The sequence below is a fragment of the Phaseolus vulgaris genome, chromosome 6, assembly GCF_000499845.2.
Source record: "Phaseolus vulgaris cultivar G19833 chromosome 6, P. vulgaris v2.0, whole genome shotgun sequence".
In the NCBI taxonomy this organism is placed as follows: domain Eukaryota; kingdom Viridiplantae; phylum Streptophyta; class Magnoliopsida; order Fabales; family Fabaceae; genus Phaseolus; species Phaseolus vulgaris.
The window spans coordinates 11314636-11326157 of record NC_023754.2 but is presented as its reverse complement, the minus strand read 5'-3'; the positions used below and the strand labels follow the sequence as shown (position 1 = coordinate 11326157).

General features: G+C 34.9%; 1 protein-coding gene across 1 annotated transcript; it reads right to left on the bottom strand.

The window, feature by feature from the left end:
- Window positions 1-440: 440 nt before the first annotated feature.
- On the bottom strand, window positions 441-1749 carry LOC137833374 (uncharacterized mitochondrial protein AtMg00810-like). The gene is made up of 2 exons (XM_068641726.1): window positions 985-1749; window positions 441-446 (listed from the first exon to the last, which is right to left on the bottom strand). Exons 1-2 carry the CDS (start codon window positions 1747-1749, stop codon window positions 441-443), a joined length of 771 nt encoding a protein of 256 aa, XP_068497827.1.
- Window positions 1750-11522: the final 9773 nt, after the last annotated feature.

The window sequence follows — 11522 nt, the reverse complement described above, 5'->3', positions numbered from 1 at the left end:
AACATTTAAAGCAGATTCAACATTTAAAACTGAATTCTTTTAGGATTTTCAAAGAAATAATCAGTTCAAACCACGAAACAACCGATTGTTTGGCTTGACAGTTAAGTCAACCAAACTAAAACAACTTTCAACCTTTTCAAAACTCCTAAGAATAAAACAACCGGTTGATTCGACAAAACAACAGGTTGTTTTTCACTTAGTTGGAAAAACACTTGATTTCAAAAAAGTTTTAAATCACATCAGTTTTAGATTCAACAAAGGAGTGGATCACATTCTATTCTACCCAGATCCCACCCAAACACAACAGCAACACCAGAATTTCATCAAACACTTTGGATTTGAATTCTTCAAAGCACTTGATCACTCTTGATAAAAAATCTCCCCCTATTTGATGAAGAGAAATCCTTGGTTGCTTGTGTTGATCTTGATTGAATCTGAAACTATACCTGCAAAACAAAAAACTATGTAATCCAGAGCATCTATCATAGGAGGTTATGATCATACATCAACTAGTTTTCAGCATAAATGAAGAAGCAGAAAACCAGCCAAAACAAACAACTATATCATAAAAACAATCGGTTGTTTCCCTCCATTCAATCGGATGTTTTTATCAGCAGAAGCAAAAACAACTTATAAACAGAAATTAAAGAGTTATAACAGTTTGTAGAGCAACACAAAAACCATATTCTCCCCCTATTTGTCTTCACAAATAGACTTTATGCAGAGAAAACAGTTTAAAAGAGATTTTGAGAGTCAAGAATGCCTAAGTCATTTCTTAAAAAGAAAAACCTGTCTTTTGGCAAAGGTTTTGTAAATATATCAGCAAGTTGTAGTTTTTGTTTAAATGAATTTCATCTCACAATCTCCATTGTTCACATGATCTCTTATGAAGTGATGAAGAATCTCAATGTGCTTTGTTCTTGAGTGCTGAATCTGATATTTTGTGAGATTTATAACACTTGTGTTGTCACAAAGCAAAGGAACCTTGCTGATCTTCAAACCAAAATCTGCAAGCTGCTGTTTAAGCCAAAGAATTTGTGCACAACAGCTCCCAGCAGCAATGTATTCGGCTTCTGCAGTAGAAAAAGCTACATAAGCTTGTTTCTTACTATGCCAAGAAATGAGACTTGATCCAAGAAGATGACAAGTGCCTCTTGTGCTTTTTCGGTCCAGCTTACACCCTGCAAAATCAGAATCTGAATATCCAATTAAGTTCATAGGAGAGTAAGAAGGATACCATACACCAACATTGGTTGATCCTTTGATATATTTGAGAATCCTTTTTGCAGCCTTGAGGTGGGATTCCTTTGGATTTGCTTGATACCTTGCACAAAGACATACGACAAACATGATATCTGATCTACTTGCTGTGAGATAGAGTAAAGAACCAATTAAACCTCTATATTTTGTTTGATCAACTCCTTTTCCAACAACATCTGCATCCATGTAGCAGCTTGAAGGCATAGGTGTGCTTGCTTCTTTGCAACTTTCCATCTCAAATTTCTTGAGGATTTCTTTGCAATACTTTGATTGGCATAGGAAAATTCCATCCTTTGATTGCTTAACCTGCAGTCCAAGAAAGAATGAAAGCTCTCCCATCATGGACATTTCAAACTCACCTTGCATAACAGCTACAAACTCCTCACATAAACTATCTTTGGTAGCACCAAAAATGATGTCATCAACATAGATTTGGACCAAAATAATTTCAGAATTTGCTTTCTTGGTGAAAAGAGTTTTGTCAATCATTCCTCTCTCATAGCCATGAGATAAAATAAAGTTATTAAGCCTCTCATATCACTACCTTGGAGCTTGCTTAAGCCCATACAATGCCTTTTTCAACTTAAAAACATGATTGGGATGTTGATGATCTTCAAAGCCCGATGGTTGCTCAACATACACTTCTTCACTGATAATTCCATTGAGAAAGGTACTCTTCACGTCCATTTGAAATAGTTTGAATCTACTCATACAAGCAAAAGCCAGCAACAGCCTTACAACTTCGAATCTTGCAACAGGGGCAAAGGTTTCACCATAATCAATTCCTTCTTCTTGATTGTAACCTTTGGAAACTAGTCTTGCCTTGTTTCTAGTAATCACACCAGCCTCATCTAACTTGTTTCTAAATACCCATTTAGATCCAATGATGTTCATCTCATCTGTCTTGGGGACAAGAAACCACACATCATTCCTTGCAAACTGATTCAGCTCTTCATGCATTGCATCCACCCATTTTTCATCTTTAAGAGCTTATTCAATTAACTTTGGTTCAACTTGAGATACAAAAGCAGTGTGCCTGCAGAAGTTTGAGATAGAACTACATGTAGAAACACCCTCCTTTATCTGCCCAATGATGTTCTCCACTGACAGATCTCTTGGAATTCTCCATTCTTTAGGCAACTCATCTTGCTGCAGAATTTCAACCGGTTGTTTCGATGAATCAATCAGTTGTTTTTCTAGACAACAATCCAGTTTCTGCATAATGAGGTTCTGTTCATCCTTTTCAGTGCTGTTCTTTGAAAGTTTTAAGACTTTGTGATCAACTTCATCAAATACCACATGAACAAATTCTTCTACAATCATGAGCCTCTTGTTGTAGACTCTATAAGCATGATTATTTGAGGAATATCCAATGAAGATGTCATTGTCCGCTTTTTCATCAAACTTTCCCTGATTTTCTTTCCCATTATTCAGAACAAAACAACTACATCCAAACACTCTTAGGTGACTAATGTTTGGTTTCCTTCAATTGAAGAGTTCATATGGTGTTTTCTTTAAAATTGGCCTTATTAGCACTCTATTCATCACATAGCAAGAAGTGCTAAAAACATCAGCCCAAAAATACTTGGGTAGGGAGGATTCACTTAGCATGGTTCTTGCTAACTCCTCAAGAGATCTGTTCTTTCTATCCACTACACCATTCTGTTGAGGAGTTCTTGGTGCAGACAAATTGTGCAAGATCCCTGTCTTCTCACAGAATTTGCTGAATTTCTCATTTTGAAATTCCCCTCCATGATCACTTCTTATTGAGCCAATATTGTTGAAATACAGTAGGTTTTGAAGGGATTACACTTGTTCACAGTACAAACTGAAATCAATACAATTGCAATCCTATTCCACTCTCTTTGAAAACCTAAAGCTTGATATGAATGTTCAAAAATTAGAATCAACTTTGACACAACTCAAAAACTCAAATCTATTTCTCTTACTTGTTTGAAAACATAAACAAACCATTTATATTTCCCAAAGATTGGTTAAAACAATTAATGAAGGAGCGTATTCAGTTGAAAAACATTTAAAGCAAATTCAACATTCAAAACTGAATTCTTTTAGGATTTTTAAAGAAACAATCGGTTGAAACCACGAAACAACCGATTGTTTGGCTTGACAGTTAAGTCAACCAAACTAAAACAACTTTCAACCTTTTCAAAACTCCTAAGAGTAAAACAACCGGTTGATTCGACAAAACAACAGGTTGATTCGACAAAACAACAGTTTGTTTTTCACTTAGTTGGAAAAGCACTTGATTTCAAAAAGGTTTTAAATCACATCAGTTTTAGATTCAACAAAGGAGTGGATCACATTCTATTCTACCCAGATCCCACCCAAACACAGCAGCAACACCAACCTTTCGTCAAACACTTTGGATTTGAATTCTTCAAAGCACTTGATAACTCTTGATCAGTAACCCTTACTACCTACTTGTATCTCTAAAGTAAAGTTCATTTCTAACATGATGAAGACCATGTCCAACTACAAGGACTCTGAACGGGTAATGTGCTTCTTGAAAGGATTGGGAGAAATGTATAATGCTATTAAAACACAAATTCTTTTGACAGAACCTCTACCAGGAATCAACCGGGTCTTCTCTTTGGTTCTTCAACAATAACGTCACTTGAATGAAGGCATGGGGTTGGATACAAAGATAACGATTAACAGTGCCAATCAAAGAATCAACAACAAGACCAACAACACCAATCAAGGCTGATGTAGATATGGAAGAGGAAGAGGAAAAAATTATGGGAAACAGTGTTCTTACTATCACAAGATGAATCACACTGCTGACGAATGTTATAAAAACACAAGTTTCCACCTTGGATGAAGCAGAAGATGAATTACACTGCAAAAGCTCTTGAGAAGGAGGGAGATTTGGTGACTGAGATAGGAAAACCAACACACAATGAAACTCTCAATGAGCAAATTTTTTAAGCTTTTGGATCGAGGCAAATTCAACATCTGATAAATATGATTCAAGATTCAAAGAACAGAGATAAGGTGATAAAAAAACCATAGGTGATTCGTTTTCCATAAAAAAAAATAGTATAGGTAAGAGAGGCATACACTCTTAGGTTGAATCTAAAACTGATGTGATTAAAAACCTTTTTGAAATCAAGTGTTTTTCCAACTAAGTGAAAAACAACCTGTTGTTTTGTCGAATCAACCGGTTGTTTTACTCTTAGGAGTTTTGAAAAGGTTGAAAACTATTTTGGTTTGGTTGACTTAACTGTCAAGCCAAACAATCGATTGTTTCGTGGTTTCAACCGATTGTTTCTTTGAAAATCCTAACAAAATTCTGTTTTGAATGGTGAATATGCTTTAAATGTTTTTCAACTGAATACGCTCCTTCATTAATTGCTTTGACCAATCTTTGGAATTTATAAATGGTTTGTTTATGTTTTCAAATAAGAAAGAAAGCAGTTTTGAGAAATTCAGTTTGAGAGATTTGATTCTAAGATATCAAGATTCACATCAAGCTTTGGGTTTTCAAGAGAGAGTGGAATGGGATTGCAATTGTATTCAATTCCGTTTGTACTGTGATTATGTGTAATCCTTTCTAAACCTATTGTATTTCTGGTGTTGTGTTGCCAAGGAGTATTGTGTGCTCTTGAGGTGTTCAAGATCAATACTCTTGGTGTGGTTTTCCAAAGATAGTGTGTTTCTTGAAGGGTTCAAGGTCACTACTTTAGTGGTTTGTGTTTTGTAATATGGTTTGATTGCTTAATGGATTACCTAGTGGTATTCTGGGGACTGGATTTAACTCTTGGCTTAAGAGTGAACCAGTATAAACTATTGTGTATTTCTCTCTTACCATGAACTCATTTAAATTCTGTTTTAAGCTTTGCTGATATAAACAACCGATTGTTTCGAAGAAACAACCGATTGTTTTTTTTTTGCTTTGTTGTATAATTGCTTAAATTATTGGCTAACTTGATTCCTATTCTGGATTTACACAAAGAATTTTGTTAAACCTGAAAAACTTTTCGAAAACCTCTCTTAAACAATTCAACCCCCTCTCGTTTAAGGCCATATATTCTAACAATTGGCATCAAGAGCTTGGTACTTGAAAAATATTCAAGTCTGATCCTAAAATCTTTTTTCTATGGCTGAAAAACTACCTTTGGGGGAGGGTGCCTCAATTAACAGGCCACCTTTGTTTTGTGGTTTGAATTATTAGTTTTGGAAAGTTAGAATGAAAATCTTTGTTGAATCTCTTGATAAAGGAATTTGGGATGCAATTGAAAATGACAATTTTATTCCTAAATTTGAAAAGTATGGATCTTCTATTGAAAAACCATGGTCCCAATGGACTGATGCTGAAAATAAAAAAGCCAAGTTTGATTGCATTGCCAAAAATATCATAACTTCTGCTTTGAACTCGGATGAATTTTTCTGGATCTCACAATGTGCATCTGCTAAGGAAATGTGGGATACTCTAGAGGTCACCCATGAAGGAACAAATGATGTGAAGAGAGCAAGGAAACATACTCTAATACAAGAGTATGAAATGTTCAGAATGCTCAAGGGAGAATCAATTACTGAAGTACAAAAGAGATTCATTCACATTATCAACCATCTAATGAGTCTTGGAAAAACCTTTGACAAAGAGGAGTTGAACATCAAGATTCTTAAGTGTCTTGATAGATCATGGCAACCTAAAGTCACGACTATCTCGGAATCAAAGGACTTGACATCTTTGACTACAACCTCCTTGTTTGGAAAGCTTAGAGAACATGAATTAGAGATGAATAGACTCAATGTTCAAGAAAGTGAAGACAAGTATGTAAGGAACATTGTTTTGAAAGCTGCCAAGCATAAGAATAAGCAAGACTCAAGTGATGAAAGTGAGGAAGAAAATCTTAGCTTGCTGTCCAAAAAGTACAGCAAATTCTTGAAGAGAAATTGCAACAAGAAATCCAAAAAAGAAAGGTATGGAAACAAGAAAACTAGTGATTTCAATTCTAACAATTACACTTGGTTATATAAAAGTTGATTGCCCAAATAAAGAAGGCAAGGAAAAGAAGTCAAGCAATAAAGAAAAGAAAGGGAAGTCAAAAAGAGCCTATATTGCTTGGGATGAAAATGAAGTCTCTTCATCAAGCTCCTCATCAAGTGAAGATGAAAAAGCCAATCTGTGTTTGATTGCTGAAGGAGATGACGATTCAAGCAGCTCAGGCAGTGTAAGTTCTTGTGCCTCCTTAAATGCTGAAAACTATAGTAAATTACTTCAAGCTTTTAAAGAAACTCATGAAGAAGCTAACCGATTGACTCTCTCAAACAACTGATTGAAAGGGTTGAATAACTGGCTTGAAAATAGAGTCAAAACTCTTGAAAAAGAATTGGAAAAGTCAAAAACAGATTTTGAAAATCTTGAAATGCATTGCAAAAATTCTTCTCACTTGTATGACTCTATAGCTTGTGAAAATTGTAAAACTCTTGAGAGTAAGGTCCACTATCTTGTAAGAACTGTGGATAAACTTTCAAAGGGTAAATCCAACTTTGAAACTTTCTTAGCATCCCAAAAATGTGTTTTTGGAAAATTTGGTTTGGGGTTTAATCCTCAAAACAAGAAAAATGGGATTTCAAAGCCTTTTTCAAAAGTGCCAGAAAAACAACCGATTGAAAGATCGAAACAACCGGTTGTTACACGCTTTTATTGCATGAAGAAAGGCCACTCAGTTAGATTTTGTAAAATTAGGAAATATTTTGTTCCTAAAGGTATTATGAGATGGATTCCCAAAGACTCTGATGTTTCCAATAATAAAACTGAATCCAAAGGACCCACATTTGTAAGGGGACCAAATCTTGTTGCTTGAATTCATTGTGTTGCAGGGATACTAAAAGAAGCATGGGGTCTTGAGTTATCTGATCAAGCTTTTGAAAGAAAATGATTTTTTCTAGAACTAAATTAAGGTTTTGTACCAGCTCAAGGTGTCTTGAAAGCCAAAAGAAGCATTCTTGATCATAAATAATGACTCATTGAAGGGACTTCATGACAAAAGGATAAGACTTTCTTTGTCTTTGTTTTTTCTTATAAACTCATGCTAAAATCTTCATCTATGTGTATATGTACAATTACATTTTGATTCTTCATAGTGTTTTGTTTTAAATCTCAAACACTGTTGCTGTTGCAGAAAAACAACCGATTGTTTTCTCGAAACAACCGATTGTTTCTTCTCTGACAGCACTGCATAAAATTGATTTAATTTATTTATGAATTTTATCTGTTACAAATTTATTTTCTAAAGGGATTATGAGTCAATAAAGCAGTCATGAGGTTTGATTTGGTTAAGGAGAAAGTTGCTTCTTGTCATAAAAGGAATATATTCCATATCTAGGAAATTCAAGTGCCTTTATGACTAGTCAAATCCACATGTGCTGACCATGTGATTTTCTGGTAAGGGCTGACGTGGTTCTGTGCAAAGATTGGACTAGATTCCTCTTCTTGAAGACTGAAACCCACTGTAACCAAAGGATGAAAGAGGATTTCTGTTTTGCTATAAAACCCTTTACAACAGTTTTTCTACACAAAAACAACCCATTGGCATATCTCTTGCTGCATCTCATATCTTCCTCTGTTTTTCTGATTTCTCACATTTTGGTTTCATGGATCCTACTCCTCCATCATAAAAAAGGATTAAAACCGGAGTTGTAAGATCAAGAGGACGTTTTGAAGGCTGGTTTTCAGGAGACAATGAATTGATTGAGAAATATCGCTTTGAAACAAGTAGAAAAGTGATAAACAATCCAAAAGTTGTCTCTTTTAGCTGGTTGAAGAGTCAAAAGTTGGCTGATGTGAGAAGTCTTCTGAAAGAACAACTGTTGAAGAGGTTCTTAGACATGAAAGGGAACATCTATCCGGATCTTATTCGGGTTTTCTACACCAACTTAAAGTTTGAAGGTAACAATCTTGCCTCTCATTTCACAAGTGTGGATATGGAGATCACTCATGAAGTGTGGGCTATTGAGACTGGCCTAAAGTATGCTGGTTTGAGAATCCACTAAGGGAACAATGGTGTGGTGGAAGACTTCAACAAAATTCAATATTACAAAAGTTGTTTGAAGAATCCTCATGCACAAGTAAGAACTTGTTCGGTTGGAGGGTTGAAATTGAATGAAAGATTGTTGGCTCTCATTGTCACTTGGATTCTAACACCAAGAGGGAGCAACCATTCTATTTTCACTGAGGAAGATCTTGTCTACATATACTGCATAATGAGCAAAGTCAAGATCAATTGGATCCATATCATCAAGGAACACATGCAAAAATTTATGAGGTTAAGTGATTATTATTATCCTTATGCTATCTTGATTTCTAAATTCTTAAACTATTTTGAAGTGAATCTTGATGATGAAACATCTGAGTTGGTGAAATCAACACATGAAGTGAACAATGGGTCACTAAGCAAGATGGGTTTTACCAAGATCAATGGAAGATGGGTAAGTAAGGATGGTGATTATGGTGGTTTCTCAAGTGGTGCTCATGCCAAACATGATGAAGAAGATCAAGAAGTTGCTGAAGGTGCTGATATGAATGTTCAAAATGAAGATCAACCTGCTACTGACTTAGGTGCTGGAACAAGTGTTGGACATCAAGGAAATAGGACTCCTTCAATGTTTTCCTTTGAGAGTTACATGGTCAATAGGCTAGATAGCTTTGTTGAAAACCAAAGGAATCTTCATGATCTTTGTGTTACAAATTTTCAGAACTTTGACAACAAATTTCAAAGCATGGATACACGTTTTCTGACCTTTGATTAACTTATTGAAGTTGTTCAGAATCAGATTTTTGAGTTGCAGTATGGGAAAGAAGATTGAAGAAAAACAATCGATTGATATCACAAAACAACAGATTGAAAAGCTTGGAAGTCAAGTCTTTATTGTTCTTTCTATGTGTGTATTGCTTTATTTTGGACTATTCTGTTTTCATCTCTTCCTAAAGTCTATTTGTGAAGACAAATAGGGGGAGAATATGGTTTTTGTGTTGTCCTACAAACTGTTATAACTCTGCTATATTTTTGTTTTAAGTTTCTACTGCATTATTGGTTTGTATGGAGCTGATTTTTGTTTAGTTTTGGCTGGTTTTTCTGCTTTTGGATTTATGCAGAAAACTAGTTGATGTATGATCATAACCTGCTATGAGAGATGCTCTGGATTGCATAGCTTTTTGTTTTGCAGGTGATGTTTCAGATTCAATCAGGATCAACACAAGGAACTAGGGATTTGTCTTGATCAAATAGGGGGAGATTGTTGATCAAGAGTGATCAAGTGCTTTGAAGAATCCAAATCCAAGGTTTTTGATGAAAGGTCGGTGTTGCTGCTGTGTTTGGGTGGGATCTGGGTAGAATAAAGTGTGATCCACTCCTTTGTTGAATCTAAAACTGATGTGATTAAAAACCTTTTTGAAATCAAGTATTTTTCCAACTAAGTGAAAAACAACATGTTGTTTTGTTGAATAAACCGGTTGTTTTACTCTTAGGAGTTTTGAAAAGGTTGAAAACTGTTTTGGTTTGGTTGACTTAACTATCAAGCCAAACAATCTGTTGTTTCGTGGTTTCAACCGATTGTTTCTTTGAAAATCCTAATAGAATTATGTTTTGAATGGTGAATTTGCTTTAAATGTTTTTCAACTGAATACGCTCCTTCATTAATTGCTTTGACCAATCTTTAGAAAATATAAATAGTTTGTTTATGTTTTCAAACAAGAAAGAAAACAGTTTTGAGAAATTCAGTTTGAGAGATTTGATTCTAAGATTTCAAGATTCACATCAAGCTTTGGGTTTTCAAGAGAGAATGGAATATGATTGCAATTGTATTCAATTCAGTTTGTACTGTGATCAGGTGTAATCCTTTCTAAACCTATTGTATTTCTGGTGTTGTGTTGCCAAGGAGTATTGCGTGCTCTTGAGGTGTTCAAGATCAATACTCTTGGTGTGGTTTGCCAAAGATAGTGTGTTTCTTGAAGGGTTCAAGGTCACACTACATTGGTGGTTTGTGTTTTGTAATCTGGTTTGATTGCTTAGTGGATTACCCAGTGGTATTTTGGGGACTGGATGTAGCTCTTGGCTTAAGAGTGAACCAGTATAAACTGTTGGTGTATTTCTCTCTTACCCTGAACTCATTTAAATTTTGTTTTAAGCTTTGCTAATATAAACAACCGATTGTTTCGAATAAACAACTGATTGTTTTTTTGTTGCTTTGCTGTATAATTGCTTAAATTCTTGGATAACTTGATTCCTGTTCTGGATTTACACAAAGAATTTTGTTAAACCTGAAACAGTTTTCAAAAACCCCTCTTAAACCATTCACCCCCGTCTCGTTTAAGGCCATATATTCTAACATAAGCTTCCTTTCCCTCTTAGCAAAACTGGTAGCCAATGCGTTTTTTTATCTTGTGAACATAGACATATGGGGTCCTCTAGGTGTTTCCTCCATACACCGACACATGTACTTCTTAACTATAGTAGATGATTTTAGCAGATACACGTGGATACACTTAATGAAAAGCAAAAGTGAAACTAGAGAGCATATGCAACGTTTTGTCATTTATGCTAAGAGTCAATTTAATAAAGATATTAAAACTATTTGGACTGATAACGAAAAAGAATTTTGCTAGAAGGATTTCTAAGATAAGCATGACAAAATGCATCAAACTTCATGTAATGAAACGCCACAACAAAAGTCTACTATTGAAAGAAAACACCAGCATGTTCTTAATGTTACTCATTGCATACTGTTTTAATCGAATTTGCTTAGTGCTTTTTGGTCCTTTGTTGTTGTGCATGTTGTCCATTTAATAAAAAGTTTACCCTCACTTGTTATTCAAAATATTTGTCCTTACAAGCTTCTGTATAACTGTGTGCCTGATCTTTTTGATATTAAAGTGTTTAGTTGTTTGTGTTTTGCTTCAACTCTTGAACAAAACAAAAAGCAAACTTGATCCTAGCACAAAAGTGCATCTTTCTTGGTTACAAACAAGGAACAAAAGGTTATATTGTCAAGGATGTGCATTCCAGAGAAACCTTTATATCAAGAAATGTGATTTTTTTTTAGACTTACTTTTATGATTTAAAAGAAAGGGATAAGCAAGTCATTGAACAAGATACCAATGATCCAATGAGGTATCACTGTGATGATCCTGAGAAGATTGCAATTGAGAAGAACTTAAAAGAACAAGAAGAACAAAGACAAAGCCAAGAACAAGTTGAACATGAGACTCTGAGACGATCTACGAGAGAAAGAAA